This window comes from Papio anubis, chromosome 5 (genome assembly GCF_008728515.1).
Source record: "Papio anubis isolate 15944 chromosome 5, Panubis1.0, whole genome shotgun sequence".
Lineage (NCBI taxonomy): Eukaryota > Metazoa > Chordata > Mammalia > Primates > Cercopithecidae > Papio > Papio anubis.
This window is the reverse complement of record NC_044980.1, coordinates 127168728-127186537: the sequence shown is the minus strand read 5'-3', so window position 1 is coordinate 127186537 and position 17810 is coordinate 127168728. Positions and strand designations below refer to the sequence as shown.

The window sequence follows — 17810 nt, the reverse complement described above, 5'->3', positions numbered from 1 at the left end:
TTTCTTTTTTTTTGAGTTCTTAAGTTCATTTTATTTTTTATTATACTTTAAGTTCTAGGGTACATGTGCACAACATGCAGGTTTGTTACATATGTATACATGTACCATGTTGGTGTGCTGCACCCATTAACTCGTCATTTGCATTAGGTATATCTCCTAATGCTATTCCTCCCCCCTCCCCTGCCTTGTTTTTTTTTGAGACAGGTTCTCACTTTGTCACCCTGGCTAAAGTGCAGTGGCACAATCATGGCTTTCCACAGCCTCAACCTCCCAGTCTCAAGCAATCCTCCCACTTCAGCTTCCTGAGTAGCTGGGACTATAGGCGTGTAACACCATACCTGGCTACTTTTTTAGTTTTTGTAGAGACAGGGTCCCACTATGTGGCCCAAGTTGGTCTTGAACTCCTGGACTCAAGCAATCCTCTCACTTTGGCTTCCCAAAATGCTGAGATTGGCCGGGTACTGTGGCTCATGCCTATAATCCCAGCACTTTGGGAGACCGAGGTGGGCGGAACACCTGAGGTCAGGAGTTTGAGACCAACCTGGCCAACATGGCAAAACCCCGATTAGCCAGGTGTATTGGCATGCACCTGTAATCCCAGCTACTTGGGAGATTGAGGCAGGAGAATCAGTTGAACCCAAGAGGCGGAGGTTGCCGTGAGCCAAGATTGCGCCATTGTATTCCAGCCTGGGCAATAAGAGCGAAACTCCATCTCAAAAAAACACCAAAAAACACCAAGTGCTGAGATTACAGGTGTGAGCCACTGTGCCCAGCCTATTTGTACATCTTAAGAGTTAGACAAAGGCCAGCATGTTGGCTCATGCCTGTAATCTCAACACTTTGGGAGGCTGAGGCAGGAGGATTGCCTGAGGTCAGAAGTTTGGGACCAACCTGGGCAAAATGGTGAGACCCTGTGCCTATGTTTTAAAGATATTTAAAAAAAAAAAAAAAGTTGTATCTTTTTAAGGATGTTTGTCCTTGAAACAGCCTGGAGATAGTGTCTATCTCCAGAGCAAAGGGCAGGTGTATTTACTGTCCAGATAAAAGTAATTGCTCTGGAGAAAAGGTTAGGCAAATATGCTTGTAGTTCTTCTTTATTAATTATTGATGTCCTTTCAATTTGGGGTTCTTCGGCTGTGAAACAAACCCACTTCGTATACCTCATCTAACTGTGCCCCTTGGCATAGCGCCTGTGGGACTTGGGGGACAAGGGGAGGCAGGGCAAACATGAAGCTCATGCTGCTTGTTGTGCTGTGAGTAATGAAGATCTTTTCTTTGTCTCAGAATCTGTGTCTTTTGCCAGTATCCTTTGAAATTGTTGTACGGATACTTGTTAGGTTGAAAGTAGGAGTAAAATCTTACATCCTTTAGTGTTCTTTTTTTTTTTTTTTTTGAGACGGAGTCTGGCTCTGTTGCCCAGGCTGGAGTGCAGTGACCGGATCTCAGCTCACTGCAAGCTCCGCCTCCTGGGTTTCGCCATTCTCCTGCCTCAGCCTCCCGGTAGCTGGGACTGGCCCGCCACCTGCATCCGGCTAGTTTTGTATTTTTTTAGTAGAGACGGGGTTTCACCGGGTTAGCCAGGATGGTCTTGATCTCCTGACCTCGTGATCCACCCGTCTTGGCCTCCCAATACTGTTCTTTTTTAATCACAGCTCACTGTAGCCTTGAACTCCTGGGCTCAAGCGATCCTCCTGCCTCAGCCTCCTGAGTAGCTGGGACTACAGGCAAGTGCCATTACTTCCAGCTAATTAGTGCAGTTTTTGTAGAGATGGGGTTTCACCATGTTAGCCAGGCTGGTCATGAACTCCTGGACTCAAGCAATCCTCCTGCCTTGGCCCCTCAAAGTACTGTGATTGGGCATGAGCTGTCGCCCTGGCTTTTTAGCTTTGTGTTTTGTTGGAACCTAAAACTGCTCTAAAATAAAAGAGTCTATTAAATAGCAACAACACCACCTCTAAAGCAAATATGGGAAAGGTTCATGTTGATGGAGCAGGTAATGTGGTGTCTGCTACATTATTCTCCATAATTTTCCATGTGTTTGAAATATATATATATATATATATATATTTTTTTTTTTTTTTTGAGATGGAGTCTTGCTCTGTTGCCCAGGCTGGAGTGCAGCGTCATGATCTCAGCTCACTGCAAGCTCTGCCTCCTGGGTTCACGCCATTCTCCTGCCTCAGCCTCCAGAGTAGCTGCGACTACAGGTGCCCGCCACCACGCCTGGCTAATTTTGTGTATTTTTAATAGAGACGGGGTTTCACTGTGTTAGCCAGGATGGTCTCAATCTCCTGAACTTGTGATCGGCCTGCCTTGGCCTCCCAAAGTGCTGGGATTACAGGCGTGAGCCACCATGCCTGGCCTGAAATATTTCATAAGCAAAAAATTAACTCTAACAAAGGGAAAAAAGAAAGGAAAAAAGGGGGCAAGTGATCTGAATAGACATGTCCCCAAAAAGATCTACACATGGCCAATAAGCACAAGAAAGATGCTCAGGATCATTACTTATTAGGAAAATGCAAATAAAAACAACAATGAGATATCACTTGGTACCCCCTGGGATGGCTATAATTTAAAAATTAAAAAGGGGAAAATACTAAGTGTTGGCAAGAATGTGGGGAAGTTGGAACTCTCACTCATTACCAATAGCACTGTGGAGCAGTTCAGACACTGTGGAAAACAGTTTGTTCAAAAAGTTAAACACAGCTGGGCATGGTGGCTCACACCTATAATCCCAGCACTTTGGGAGGCTGAGGCGGGCAGATCACCCAAGGTCAGGAGTTTGAGACCAGCCTGGCCAACATAGTGAAACCCCCGTTTCTACTAAAAATACCAAAATTAGCTGGGCATGGTGGCGTGCGCCTGTAGTCCCACCTACTTGGGAGACTGAGGCAGGAGAATCACTTGAACTCAGGAGGCAGCAGTTGCAATGAGCCAAAATTGTGCCATTACATTCCAAGCTGGGTGAAGGAGTGAGACCCTGTCTCAAAAAACAAAACAAAAAGTTAAACATAGAGTTACCATATGACCCAGCAATTTACAATATACCCAAGAGAACTGAAAATACATGTCCACAAAAAAGTTGTAATGAATGCACATGCCAGCATTATTCATAACAGCCAAAAGTAGAAGCAACCTAAATATCCAGCAACTGATGAATGAGGTGGATTCATACAATGGAATATTATTCAGCCATAAAAAGTAATAAAGTACTAACACTTGCTACAACATGGATGAACCTTGAAAACATAAGTGAAAGAAGCCAGTCCCAAAGATTTCATTTAAATGAAATGTCCAGACTAGGAAATCCATAGAGACAAAAAGTAGATGAGTTGTTGCCAGGAGTGAAGAGAAAAGGGAAGTGATTGCTAATGGGAATAGGGTGATAAACATGTTCTATACTTAATTTATGTTGATGGTCGCAAAAATCTGTGAATACACTAAAGCCATGGATTGTATACTTTAAGTGGGTGAATTTTATGTATTGAAATATTTCAATAAATATTTTAAAAGATGAGGTACAAAAGTTTATCTTGTCTATATTATTAAGTATTATGCTCTAAGAAAATCTGAATTGGCCGGGCATGGTGACTCACGCCTGTAATCCCAGCACTTTGGGAGGCTGATGGGTGGATCACTTGAGGTCAGGAGTTCAAGACTAGTGTGGCTAATGTAGTGAAACTCCCATCTCTACTAAAAATACAAAAATTAGCCAGGTATGGTGGCAAGTCTCTGTAGTCCCAGCTACTCGGGATGCTGAGGCAGGACAATCGCTTGAACCAGGGAGGTGGAGGTTGCAGTGCGCCGATATCATGTCACTGCACTACAGCCTGGGCAACAGAGTAAGAATCTCTCTCAAAAAAAAAAAAAAAAAAAAAAAAAAATCTGAATCCTAAAAAAAAGTTAGAAACAATAAACTGGTCAATAATTGGATTTGCCACATTGTTCTGTGAAGTGTTAATTATTAACTAACTTTTTTTATTGTCATTGTTGAGACAAGGTCTTGCTCTGTCTCCCAGGCTGAAATGCAGTGTTGCTGTCATAGCTCACTGTAGCTTTGAACTCCTGGGCTCAAGCGATCATCCTATCTTAGCCTCCCAAGCAGCTGGAACTATTGTTGTATACCACCATGCCCAGCTAATTTTGTAATTGTAGAGATGAGGGTCTCACTGTCTGTGGCCATTAACAATTTTTTTTTTTTTGGAAACAGTCTTGCTCTGTTGCCCAGGCTACAGTGCAATGGTATGATCTTTGTTCATTAGAACCTCTGCCTCCCAGGTTCAAGTGATTCTTCTGCCTTAGCCTCCTGAGTAGCTGCGATTACAGGTATGTGCCACCACACCTGGCTAATTTTGTATTTTTAGTAGAGATGGACTTTTGCTATGTATGCCAGGCTGGTCTCAAACTCCTGACCTCAGGTGATCCGCCTGCCTCAGCCTCCCAAAGTGCTGGGATTACAGGTGTGAGCCACCGTGTCCGGCCCGTGAGCCACTGTGCCTGGCCAATATTTTTATACTACTTAACATTTTGAAAGTATAATATTAATAACATAACTTTTTTGAAAAAAGAATACCTGGCCAGGTGTAGTGGCTCAGGCCTGTAATCCTAGCACTTTGGGAGGCTGAGGCAAGAGAATCACTTGAGCCTGGGAGTTTGAGACCAGCCTGGATAACATAGCAAGATCCCATCTCTCTGAAAAACTTAAAAATTAGCTGGGCACTGTGGTATACACCTGTAGTCCCAGCTACTCATGGAGGCTGAGGTGGGAGGATTTCTTGAACCTGGGAGGTCAAGGCTGCAGTGAGCCATGATGTGGCACTGTACTCTAGCCTGTATGGCAGAGCAAGATTCTGTATAAAAAAAAAAAAAAAAAAATGCCTATTTGTGCACTTTTGGGTTTACAATTGTATGCATGTCTGAATATGTTCGTACATACGTTATCTATATGCATATGCTCCATAATTGTCACAGATATGATAAATAAGGTAGTTGCTGCATGACCCTTAGCTTTTTCACACCCCATAGGCAGGACTGGCTGTGTAATTGCAGCTGCTGTTTGCAGAGCCTGGGTTCCTATTTCTGAGCTAGCCTCTGTACTGTACAATCAGGTGACCAAGAATTTTGCTCAGAGAACCCTCAACAATTTTGAGTTTTTCTAAGTTTGGTCAGCGGCAGGTGGAAGCAGAATTACCTGGGGCCTTGATTCTGAACATCCAATGGTGAGCCTGGGGAGTCTGTCATTTTAACAAGCCTCTCAGGATGTGTGATCTGCAATCACTTTTGGAACTTTTAGGTCTGTGATTGCTGGGAGTAGCTGACTCTGTCTTTGGTCTCACAGGCCTGTTGACACTTTCCTTGCCCACATGAGCATGAATACCATGCCTCCCTGTTGTTAACCATAACGCCATATCACTGAGCTTGGTGCTGGGTCTTCAGGTTCATACTGTGTGGACTGCCCGGTATTTCCACGCTTTGTTGAGTCTCTGATTTCTGGGGACCCTGATGCCCAAAAAGAAGCTGCAGAAGCAGCAGACAGGACGTGATCAGCTCTCCCCACAGGCCACACTCACAATATAGGACCTGCACTGGAGCCCTAGATCGTGGATTCTAGGCTCACCTCTGTACCCCAATCTCACATTTGATTGGGGGCAATGGGGAAGCCTATTATGCCAATAATCTCTCAAAGCTGGTGAAGGCTTAAGTGACTCCTTGTGCGAAGGGAAAACTTTCCTTTGCTCTCTAAGGTTCGCGAAAATCAATTGACAAAAGGCAGATTAAGACGAGAAAAGGCACCAGGTGCTGTGGCTCACGCCTATAATTCCATCACTTTGGGAGGCCGAGGAGGGTGGACCACCTGAGATTAAGGGTTCGAGACCAGCCTGGTCAACATGGTGAAACCCCGTTTCTACTAAAGATACAAAATTAGCCGGGTGTGATGTCAGGTGCCTGTAATCCCAGCTACTCAGGAAGCTGAGGCAGGAGAATCACTTGAACCTGGGAGGCAGAGGTTGCGGTGAGCAGAGATCACGCCATTGCACTCCAGCCTGGGCAAAAAGAGCAAAATTTGGTCTCAAAAAAAAAAAAAAAAAAAAGAAAGAGACAAGGCAGACAAGTTTATTAATGTGCATAGTTAATCACAGAGTGATTACCCCATCATCCAGAGTGTAGATATTTTAGATGGGTAGTAAATGATTTTTTTTTTTTTTTTTTTGAGTCTCGATATTGCCCAGGCTGGAATCTGTGAATCTCAGCTCACTGCAAGCTCCGCCTCCCGAGTTCCGCCATTCTCCCCTGCCTCCAGCCTCCCCTAGTAGCTGGGAACTGGCGCCCGCTCCCACCTAGCCTGGCCTAGTTTTAATATTTTTAGTACAGACGGGGTTTCACTGTGTTCTTCAGGATGGTCTCGATCTCAAACCTTATTGATTGCCCGTCTAGAAGCACTCCCCAAAGATGCTGAGATACAGGCTTGAGAGCCCTACGCTAACCTGTGATTTTCTGATAGTAATTCAGTGGGCTTGAAGAACATGCAATGGCCTGGGACAAAGTCTGTTGGGCCTGCAGAGGAGTCAAGGGTTTGTGACAAAAGTCTGTCCTGGTGTGTTGACATACTTCAGTCTTTCCTCCTGCAAAACGAGTTCAGTTAATGAAAACTCAGGGAGGGAACCAGAGGTAATTGTTTCCTTTGGTGTTCTGGACTAAATTTAGGCAGATAAGGGAACAACTTCATCTTGGGCTTTGGGAGGAATAAAGAATTGACAGACAGGAGTGTGGTGGTGGGTGAGGTCAGAGAGAACTTGAGGCTTCTTCATCAGTTCAGCATGTCAAAATACATTTTGGGGTATTGGTTTCTGAGCCCCAACACCCAGTTACTGTACTTGAATGCTTCCAGGGATGGGGAATTCACCACTTTAAAGGAAGCTCTTTTGTCTCTCAGTGTGTCTGCTACCTGAGCCTAGAACAGACAGCCGAGTCATGCCAGCTAAATAGAAACTTTCAGGCCTAGCCAGTCGCGATGGCTCACACGTGTAATCCCAGCATTTTGGGAGGCTGAGACGGATCACTTGAGCTCAGGAGTTCGAGACCAGCCTGGGCAACATGGCGAAACCCTGTCTCTATTTAAAACCAAATCCAAACTTGCTCATTTCCTCTGGACACATTCTTTCTGGCTCCTTCCAGCATCTTTTGTAAATCCAGGTGTCACTGTTCTGGTTAAAATCCTTCAGTGGCTCCCCATTCTTGGGATCTAGCCAGGATCCCTGCCTGGCCTACTGGCCTTGCTGACCTCTGCAACCTCATCTTCTCCATTCTCTACCTGCCCTGCCCCCCAGCCCCTCCTACCCCGTATCTTGCAATTCTCTTACCAGGCCATGCTCTCTCTTGCTCTGACCGACTCCCCTTTTCTCAGAAAATTGCTCATTCTTCAGTTCTCCAGGATCACTTCCCTGACCCCAAGACTAGATTGGGTCCCTTGCTTGCTTATTCATGGTTGTAGCACGCTGGACTTCTCTTTACTAGTACTTGTCAACGCTGAAATTCTCCACTTACTTAAGCAATTAGTTCACTAATGTCTGCTCCTCCACTCGATGGTAAAGTTCAGGCGAGCAGGGCTCCGAGTGTGCTCTCATTGCCTCTCCAGCACCTAGCAATGTGCCTGGCAAGTATTCACCGGATGGATGGATTACTCGCTCCAGGAAGGCGGGCCCCAACCCGCGTGGCTGTGGAGACCCCTGGAAGTGGACCTATCTATCCCTGACCCGGGCCCCCTGATATCCCTTAGGATGAGGCGGTGCCTGGGAAACTCCCAGGGCAAGAAAGACACAGCATAGCTCTGACTGGCATCCAGCTGCCAACTGGAAGAGGGCGCTCCGACTCTGTGCTAGGGACCTCAGTTTTCCCACCGGTTCCCAGCAGGGTCGACCGCGAAGGGCCCTTGCAGCCCCAGGGCATGCGCCGCGGGCTGCGGCGGTCTGAGGAGCCAGGAGCCGCTCTGTGCCCTCCGCAGGCCGCCGCTCCGGGCGAGGGCGCTCCAGGCTGGTCTTCTGGAGCAGTCGTGCGCTGACGGGGCCCCTCTGGCTGGCAGGTGGTGGCGCAGTGCGCGACGGGAAGGCGGCGGGCTATCCGGTCTTCGGCTGCGGCGGGCACCATGGTCGGTGGCGAGGCGGCAGCTGCAGTGGAGGAGCTGGTCTCGGGGGTGCGGCAGGCGGCCGACTTCGCGGAGCAGTTCCGCTCCTACTCAGAGAGCGAGAAGCAATGGAAGGCCCGCATGGAATTCATCTTGCGCCACCTGCCCGACTACCGCGACCCGCCCGACGGCGGTGGCCGCCTGGACCAGCTGCTGTCCCTCTCCATGGTCTGGGCCAACCATCTCTTCCTAGGCTGCAGGTGCGGACCCCTGCCGGCCGGCTGATCCTGTCCCCTCTCTTCCGACCCTCAAGCCCTCTTCCAGGGCTCACCCCTGACCCGAACCTCTGCCCCGGACTGAACCCGCTCCCAACCTCCATCCGCATTGGCCGGCCCGAAGACTGATTCCCACCCTGAAGGCCCCTTGGAACGATCCTTATCTTTGAGCCTCAGTTTTCTCTTCTGGTAAAAGGGTGGTTATGATGACTGTAATAATTAAAGGGTGAAGAGCTAAATACATGGCGGGTTCAAAAGTTGCTATTGTTATTTGTATTACTACTATTATTAGCTCAAACCATCACCTTTGCAGTGTGCATTCGAAGTCCGTTAGCCTCTGTCACCTACATGGCAAAGTGCAGGGACAGAAACGGAGATCCCCATTTTACAGATGAAAAAGCTTAGGGAGGGAAGTGATGTAACTAGGACCATGCAGCTTCTGGCAGGTTTGATAGATTTTAACCACTAATGACAGGATGTAATCAGTATCCTGTACCTTTTTGTCCTCACTCCACAGCCCACTGGGTCCTAAGTAGGAACCAGCTTTACCTCTCTGTTTTCCCTCTTATGAAAATGACCGATGCCTTTTTGTCAAGGTCCCAAAGCCCACTTCATCCTGGCTGCTGCACCAAAAGGACAAAGACCCGCTTTTGAAGTGCCTGATAAGGCATTCCCTTCACCCCTCCATGAGGAAGGTGGCAGATCTTGAGACTCCCTGTTAGAGAGCCTCCATTTTCCTGAAATTGTGTTAGGAAAATAGGGTGACTTGGTTTGATCTTGGTTTCTATACCTATTATGGTTGCCTGACTCTGGTCATTTGGCCCCTCCAGGCCTAAGCCACTTGGTTTTGCTTCACATATTGGGGTTTATTAGAACAGTATGTAGGGAACCAATGCCAGAGGCACCCGTCCCTTTTCCCTGCCTTCTAGGTGCTCCTGGGAAATCCTGGTTTTCCATGGTTAGGCAAATGTCAGAGAATTGGGCAAATAAATAATGTTTTTGTTAGACTGACATTCCATGTATTTAAAAAATAAACAAAAATATTTTGGCCCTCATCCCGTATCTGAGAATATCTGTTGTTAGATGTACAGTGCCTCTGTTCTTCTAAATCTTGAAACATTTGCTCTACTGGTATTTATAAAGTCCACTTCCTGTATCTACAAGCAAGAAGTGTTCACAGGACCAGGCCCAGTGTCTCACGCCAGTAATCCCAGCACTTTGGGAGACCGAGGCGGGAAGATCACTTGAGGTCAGGAGTTCGAGACCAGCCTGGCCAACATGGTGAAACCCTGTCTCTACTAAAAATACTAAAATTAGCCGGGCATGGTGGCACACGCCTGTAATCCCAGCTACTCAGGAGGCTGAGGCAGGAGAATTGCTTGAACCTGGGAGGTGGAGGTGGCAGTGAGCCAAGATCACACCACTGCACTCCAGCCTGGGGGATACAGCAAGACTCCATCTCAAAACCTTGTGCTGAGCATGTATAGGTTTGCCCTGCAGTATCAGATCAGTTCTCTGAGAGTTGATTTTATGGTTGAGCAACCTGCAGTTTCTTATTAATTCACAATGACAATTCTTCTGAGGTTTTTACCTTATTACTTTTTATTGTGCAGTTACAATAAAGACCTTTTAGACAAGGTGATGGAAATGGCCGATGGGATTGAAGTGGAAGACCTGCCACAATTTACTACCAGAAGTGAGTTAATGAAAAAGGTAAATAGGATTTCCAAGTGTACGTGATGAAATGGTGTAGAGTTAACAGTCCCTGCTTTGATGACACTATATTAGAGTATTGTTTTTGAGTGCTCTTGTTTACTACCCCAAAGACCTATACCTTTTCATTATTATTTCCCCATAATTGGTATAACCTTTTCATAAGTAGTTGACAACACATTGTGATAAATTATGCGTTGTTGATGAGGTAACACATAAGCTTAACTTCTTCTGGGTGATTAGGAACATTGTTTTGAGATTTTTGCTTGATGTTTAAAAAAATGTTGGCTAGAATACTTGTTTCCTACTTGTTAAAAAATCTTGTTGGTAATAGAGTAACTAACTCATCCTTACCCTGGCTGTGAGTGCTGACCTGACTAGTTTGGCTTCTCTGATTTGCTGATAGGAATGTGGCTGGAGCAATGTCGATACCATAGCTGTTCTCTATCCTGTGGGGTCTGATCTCAGGCGATGGATTTTTTACAGTGAGTCTTGCCTAGAGTCTTGAATCTGGATGCTGGAGCTGGGCCTATAGAGAGTGTGGCAGAAAGAACCTCAGAGTATGGAGCTGGGCATCCCAGCTATTAATACTTTTCAGAATCACCCCCAATATGTACTTGTTTCACATTTATCTGCTCAGGCAGCAGAATTAATTGCTCGCTTATCTTCCAAAATTCCTTTGGCACTTTATCCAGACCTCTTTTAAAGCAGTTGTGACCTTGAGGGAAGAGATGGTGTCTAAAGTTTTATTTAGTCTTAAGTACTCCCAAACCTAGTATACTTATACCCCAGAGAAGGTACTCAGAAAATACTTATAAAATCGACTGAAGCAATAGAGTAAAAAGCTACTGGTCCCTTTTTAGGTCTGCCCTTAGAAACATAGGTAAGCCCATTCCTCCACATTCAGGTCTTGTCTTGGGAGGTGGGGCACATACAGAGGTCCTCTTCCGTATGGGTGTCAAGGATCTAATCAAATCCTCAGTTGCTCGTAAAGTATTTCAGTCCCAAACAGCACACCCCACTTGATTTTCAGGATGGTTTGTTTTTCTTAAAAAAGTATTCTTTTAGTTTTAATCTGAACCTGGGGAAAAGCTTCAGGTTGGTTTTTGGGATGCTATTATGTTTTTAAAATTGGCTGTTATCTCAATGCAGTACTCCTGACAAAAAATAAATAAATAAGTAAAACCAGCTGTTACAAAGGGGCTACTGTTTTTAGCCAGGGGGCAATGTGAATTGCGAGTTTGTGGCTTTTTGGATCTTCTCATGTAATACTTAAAAACTTATTGGGCAGTCCTTGGGTGTCCTATAGTGAGGTTCTTGGGGCCCAGCCAGGGAGGAGCTAGATAGTTTCTGGCTGCTGGAGTATACCTTATGGGGCAGGGGCAGAGGCAGAGGTAGGCAGGGAGTGAGGTGAGCCTTTATTTTTAATTTATTTTTTAGACAGAGTCTCACTTTGTCACCCAGACTGGAATGCAGCAGCACGATCTCGGCTCACTGCAACCTCTGCCTCCAAGGCTCAAGTGATTCTAGCACCTCAGCCTCCTCAGTAGCTGGGATTACAGCCGGGTACTACCACACCCAGCTAATTTTTGTATTTTTAGTAGAGATGGTTTTGCCATGTTTTCCAGGCTGGTCTTGAACTCCTGGCCTCAAGTGATCTGCCCACCCTCCCAAAATGCTAGGATTACAGGCATGAGCCACTGCACCTGGCCGAGCCTTTATTTTTTAACTGCTGTGGTAGATTCTTTCCTTTTTGTTTCTAAGAGATTTTCTGATTTTCCTTTTTTTTTTTGAGACGGAGTTTTGCTCTTGTTGCCCAGGCTGGAGTGCAATGGTTCAGCTCACTGCAACCTCTGCCTTGCAAGTTTAAGTGATCCCTTGCCTCAGCCTCCCGAGTGGCTGGGATTACAGGCACCTGCCACCACGCCCGGCTATTTTTTGTATTTTTAGTAGAGATGGGGTTTCACCATGTTGGCCAAGCTGTTCTCCAACTCCTGACTTCAGTTGATCTGCCCACTTCAGCCTCCCAAAGTGTTGGGATTACAGGCGTGAGCCACCATGCCTGGAAAGGTTTTCTGATTTTTTATATCAGTTCTCCATTATACTTCTCTGTCTTATATGTTTTCTGAAAGGTATCTGAACTCCTTCCAGTCATGTTGGGTATTAGAGATCAGAACACCTAATGACATTGGGCTGCAGACACCAGTAGGAGACTGAGGAGGTTTGGCACGTCCCAAACATTATAGACCAGTGTGAAATATGTGTGTGTGTGTGTGTGTGTTAGGGTCTTTCTGAAACATCCTAAAGGGGTCTTATACTTAAAAAATGTACAGAGCCCCTGCCCTGGGATGTTCATTCTTGACACTGTCATTGCACAGTGTGAGTCTACGGAGAAGAGTCCTCAGGCATGAAATTATCATCTTGAAACCAGTGCTGCCATCTTACTAATCATTAGCAGTTAGCTATGTGGAAGAAACCTATACAGAGGCCATACTTCTATAGCATTTTTATATTATTTTATTTTTGTTTTTTGAGACAAGAGTCTCGCTCTGTCACCCAGGCTGGAGTGCAGTGGCCGGATCTCTGCTCACTGCAAGCTCCGCCTCCCGGGTTTACGCCATTCTCCTGCCTCAGCCTCCCGAGCAGCTGGGACTACAGGCGCCCACCACCACGCCCGGCTAGTTTTTCGTGTTCTTTTTAGTAGAGACAGGGTTTCACCGTGTTAGCCAGGATGGTCTTGATCTCCTGACCTCGTGATCCACCCATCTCGGCCTCCCAAAGTGCTGGGATTACAGGCTTGAGCCACCGTGCCCAGCCAGTCTATAGCATTTTTGAATTGTGTGTTGCAACTTCCTTCAAATAAAACTTATATTTTTCTAAGTAGCCAGGTTTAACTTTAGTCTGTTGATGCCACTGTAAGTGAAATTCAGCTGATTCTGAAAGGTGAGATACTTCGTGGGTGCATAGAGTTTTGCCAGTTTTGTTTTGTGCATAGAGTTTTGCCTGTTGCTCAGGCTGGAGTGCAGTGACTTGCTCACAGCTAACTGCAGCCTTGACCTCCCAGGCTCAAGTGATCCTTGCACCTTAGCCTCCCCAGTAGCTGGGACTACAGGTGTGTGCCACTATGCTTGGTTAATTTTTGTAGAGACCAGGTTTCGCTGTGTTCTCCAGGCTGGTCTCAAATGATCCAACTGCCTCAGCCTCCCAAAGTGCTGGTGCGAGTCACTGTGCCTGGTGAATCTAAGACTTATAGATAAGCCCATTCTGAGAACGAGTCATCTGATCTGTGTACCATGACAAATTTGTGTGGTATTGAAGGCTGTCCCCTCTCCATTGAAGGCCACTGGAAAGAGAGCCATGAGGACTTTGCAGCAGTTTTGTCCTTTGCCTGCAGTTTTTGCACACATGATAGAGGATGCTGATAAACATTAGGCAACATTGCCAGCCCATAGACAAAATACTCCTGATGTCCAGCCATACACCAGAAAACGTCTGTTGTTGTTCTGCCCAGAATTGATCTTTAGCTAAAAAATTAGAGTTTAGTTGAGTTTTAAAGCTAGCTACCAAGTGGGAGTAAATTTCCTGGCATTGTTGGTATCTCAAGACAGACAGTGATGATGATTTGGAGGCACAGGCTCTTTAAGATTTTAAAAATACTTTATGGCTATTCTGCAGCTTTGAGGCAAGTACAGCTCTGCAATCTGTCCAGCTCTTTTTTTAAGTCTGAGAAAAGAAATGAGCATTGGTTTCTGACAGGTGGGATTTGTTGGACAGTTGCAGTATATGATTTTTTTTTTCTTTTGAAAGGGGATTCAAACACACATACGTTGAGTAAACAATCTTGATTATCTAACTGCCATCCTAGGCTCCTGCTAGCAGCCTTTGTGGTTGCTCACCTTACCAATTAATGAGCGATAATTAACAAAGAGCAGCAGCTGACTCAGGAAAGGTGTCATTGCTATGACTGTCAGAGTTGATATTTCCAAGGTAATGTCTTAAGGAGAAAGGAGTGATTGACTAGGAAGCTATCATTACTGACTCAAAGAAGCTGTCAACCTAATTATGTGGTCCGTTTTTTCTGAGAACATTTTTATCCCAAGAGGGAAAATGGCAGTATGAAAAGTGACTATGAAGGCCAGGCGTGGTGGCTCACACCTGTAATCCTAACACTATGGGAGGCCAAGGCAGGCAGATCATGAGGTCAGGAGTTCGAGACCAGCCTGACCAACATGGTGAAACCCCCATCTCTACTAAAAATACAAAATTTAGCTGGGCGTGGTGGTGCGTGCCTGTAATCCCAGCTACTCAAGAGGCTGAGGCAAGAGAATCACTGGAACCTGGGAGGCAAAGGTTGCAGTGAGCGGAGATCGCACCACTGCACTCCAGCCTGGGCAACAGAGCGAGACTTTGTCTCAAAACAAAAAATAATAAACAAAAAGAAAAGTGACTATGAAATTTGAAAGCCCAGGTGCATTGGCTCATGCCTATAATCCCAGCACTTTGGGAGTCTGATGAGGTGGGCAGATCATTTGAGGTTCAGAGTTCAAGATCAGCCTGGCCAACATGACAAAACCCCATCTACTAAAAATACAAAAATTAGCCAGGTGTGGTAGTACATGCCTGTAGTCCCAGTTACTGTGGAAGCTGAGGCAGGAGAATCACTTGAGCCTGGAAGGTGGAGGTTGTAGTGAGCCGAGATTGCACCACTGTACTCTAGCCTGGGTGATGGGGTGAGACAGTTTCAAAAAAAAAGGAAGAAAAAGAAATTTCAAAGAAAAGTAAGAAAAACAAGTGTGCCTGATTTTGTGCATTTTGTTATCTTGGTAAGCTCTGAGGTACTAGAGCTGCCGCTTCCTTGGTGGAAGCAGCTGTGATTCTAAGATGGTGCAAATGTTGGTGAGTATTAAAAAAAAAAAAAAAATCAACCTGGCCTGGTGGCTCCGCCTGTAATCCCAGCACTTTGGAAAGCCGAGGTGGGAGAATTGCTTGAGCCCAGGAGTTCCAGACCAGCCTGGGCAGGATAGTGAGACTTTTGTCGCAACAAAAAATAAAATAAAAACTATCTGGGCATGGTGGCACATGCCTATGGTCCCAGCTACTCGAGAGGCTGAGGTGGGAGGATCACTTGAGCCTGGGAGGTTGAGGCTGCAGTCAACCATGATCGTACCACTGCACTCCAGCTTGGGTGACAGAGTGAGACCCTGTCTCAAAGAAAAGTTAAAAAAAAAATCAGCCGTCAGATTAGTTAAATCAGAGGTCTTGTTGTACCCCAAGATAAACGCTCATTGGAGCTACTTGTCTTTTACTCTTTATCCACTAGAAATAGAAGCCAGAAAAGGTGTGTCTCATCCCACAGACCAGTCTTGTCTGGAGCTCATGAGTCAGTAGTGGATCACCTGCAGACACCTGTGGAAAAGACGGTATTCACAGCAGCCCAAACCGGCAGCAGCTGTGTGCTTCCATAGCATTGGTCTGTCCTGTCATTTGAGAGATGACTTAGGGGATTTTTTTCTCTTTGGACTTAAGATGGTTACTTTAGGCATTCCCCTAAATGATGAAAGTCTTCTTATAATTTGCTTTTGCTGAGGAATTTTGTTTTTTTTTTCATCTCAAAAAGACTGACTGGGACTGGGCGCAGTGGCTCACGCCTCTAATCCCAGCACTTTGGGAGGCCGATGTGGGTGGATCATGAGGTCATGAGTTCAAGACCAGCCTGGCCAAGATGGTGAAACCCCGTCTCTACTAAAAACTACAAAAATTAGCCAGGTGCAGTGGCAGGCACCTGTAATCCCAGCTACTTGGGAGGCTGAGGCAGGAGAATTGCTTAAACCCAGGCAGCAGAGGTTGCAGTGAGCCGAGATCGCGCCACTGCACTCCAGCCTGGGTGACAGAGTGAGACTCCATCTCAAAAAAAAAAAAAAAAAAAAGCACTGACTGGCCTACCTAGGAAACAGGTCATACCTTGAAATCTCTGATTACTAAAAAGACTCTCAGATTGATTCACTTGCACTGCTAAATGTTAAGGAAATTCATTCAAATACAAGGTGACAGCCAAAGTGATTTTTTCACACCCTGCTTAAAAGTTGTCTAAAGCCAAGTTTAAATTTACCAGAGGTGCTAGAGAGTACCCAGAAAGAATAGCTCTGCTTCATTTCACCACTATTTGAAGACATGCTTTTACAGTTTCTAATAGTGTGAAATCCAGAAATATATAACCTTCACATCTAAATATCCTGACTCAATGTGAAATGTTGTGAATTACTACCTGAACTGACTGCTTTTAATTTAGAACAATAAGTGTTTGTGTGACTCTGTTTTTAGAACCTTTGACTGCAAAGCATGCCAGGAAAAGTATTTTAAGCATTTCCATTATCACTTAAATTGTGAACATTTATAGATTGCAAGTGACAAGACAGGAAAATCAAGTTCTGGCTTCCAAATGGATGGTGTGGTCAATGTTTTGCTGAATTTTCTGTATGTTGTAAAATATTAATAATTTCTGAGTATACTTACTGTCTGGATAGTACATAAATATTACATCACTGCTATATTTTAATTTATGAAGATGAATTTGAGTCACTGGACTACGTGGTTATATAACTTTTTCTTTTCTTTTTTTCCCAGCATCAAAGCTAAGCCAGAAGATTTATCACATTTTCATCATCAGCTACAGGATTAGACAGGAGGCTGGGATGAATGTGACATAGACCACAGCAGCTCTCTTAAGACTCCTGGTATTACCAACATAAAGAGGCAGGTGGAATGAGAAGGACTCTGTCTAGATTGGCTTTTTTAACATTCTCATTTTTTCCAGTAGTTATCACTGTAAAAGCATGCATGGATATTTATGTATTTATAAATCATGTACTCTAAGATGAGTTCATCAACATTGTAAAAGCCCTCTTTTCTATTTTCAGGTTTTTTTTTTGTTTTTTTTCTTACCAACAAGGTCTCTGTCACCCAGGCGGGAGTACAAAGGTGCAGTATTGGCTCATTGCAGCCTTGAACTCCTGGCCTCATATTTTCAGGGTTTTTTGTTTTTCGTTTTGTTTTTTTGAGACAGAGTTTTGCTCTGTCACCTAGGCAGGAGTGCAGTGGCGCGGTATATTTTCAGTTTTTAAATGTCAGAATTTTTGTTTAAAATGCCTTTTTGGGCTGGGCACAGTGGCTCACACATGTAATAATCCCAGCACTTTGGGAGGCCGAGATGAGCAGATCACCTGAGGTTAGGAGTTTGAGACCAGCCTGGCCAACACGGTGAAACCCCGTCTCTACTAAAAATACAAAAAAAATTAGCTGGGCGTGGTGGCAGACATCTGTAATCCCAGCTACTCAGGAGGCTGAGGCAGAAGAATCGCTTGAACCTGGGAGGTGGAGGTTGCAGTGAGCCAAGATCGCACCGTTGCACTCCATCCTTGGTGACAAAAGTGAAACACTCTCAAAAAAATAAAAATGATAAAATAAAATGCCTTTTTGTTGTTGATGTAATGGCAGGTAATGAATTTTATAGTTTAGATTTTTCGACAATGTACCTTTAAGTGCAATTCTCTTTTATGGCCTTTTTCTTCCCCCACCAAGGCAAATCATATCCTTTAATTCCTATTTCCACCTGAAATTTATACCATACCTATACCCAACTACCACACATACTCATCCTTTTTTAAGAAATGAGAATCAAATCATAGACTTGAAGTACCCAC

General features: G+C 45.1%; 1 protein-coding gene across 6 annotated transcripts; it reads left to right on the top strand.

Annotated features, from left to right (window-relative positions):
• Nucleotides 1–8075: 8075 nt before the first annotated feature.
• Nucleotides 8076–17020, top strand: CDKN2AIPNL (CDKN2A interacting protein N-terminal like). 6 transcript variants are annotated; one of them, XM_009209088.3, is made up of 4 exons: nucleotides 8076–8382; nucleotides 10011–10110; nucleotides 10517–10595; nucleotides 15431–15798. In XM_009209088.3, the coding sequence occupies exons 1-4, from the start codon at nucleotides 8144–8146 to the stop codon at nucleotides 15496–15498; spliced, it is 486 nt and encodes a 161-aa protein (XP_009207352.1). In that variant the 5' UTR covers nucleotides 8076–8143; the 3' UTR covers nucleotides 15499–15798. The 6 variants fall into 6 exon arrangements, with proteins under 6 accessions (XP_009207352.1, XP_009207354.1, XP_009207355.1 ...); XM_009209090.2 differs by lacking the exon at nucleotides 15431–15798 and adding an exon at nucleotides 16735–17020 and having other exon boundaries at nucleotides 8078–8382; nucleotides 10011–10093; XM_009209091.3 differs by having other exon boundaries at nucleotides 8078–8382; nucleotides 10011–10093.
• Nucleotides 17021–17810: the final 790 nt, after the last annotated feature.

What these genes read in the sequence shown, in the direction of transcription:
- CDKN2AIPNL (XM_009209087.3), top strand. Translation starts at nt 8,144, where the DNA reads ATGGTCGGTGGCGAGGCGGCAGCTGCAGTGGAGGAGCTGGTCTCGGGG. An exon ending in CATCTCTTCCTAGGCTGCAG is followed by an intron (nt 8,383 to 10,010) that starts GTGCGGACCCCT and finishes TTTATTGTGCAG; the next exon opens with TTACAATAAAGACCTTTTAG. An exon ending in GAAGTGAGTTAATGAAAAAG is followed by an intron (nt 10,111 to 10,516) that starts GTAAATAGGATT and finishes ATTTGCTGATAG; the next exon opens with GAATGTGGCTGGAGCAATGT.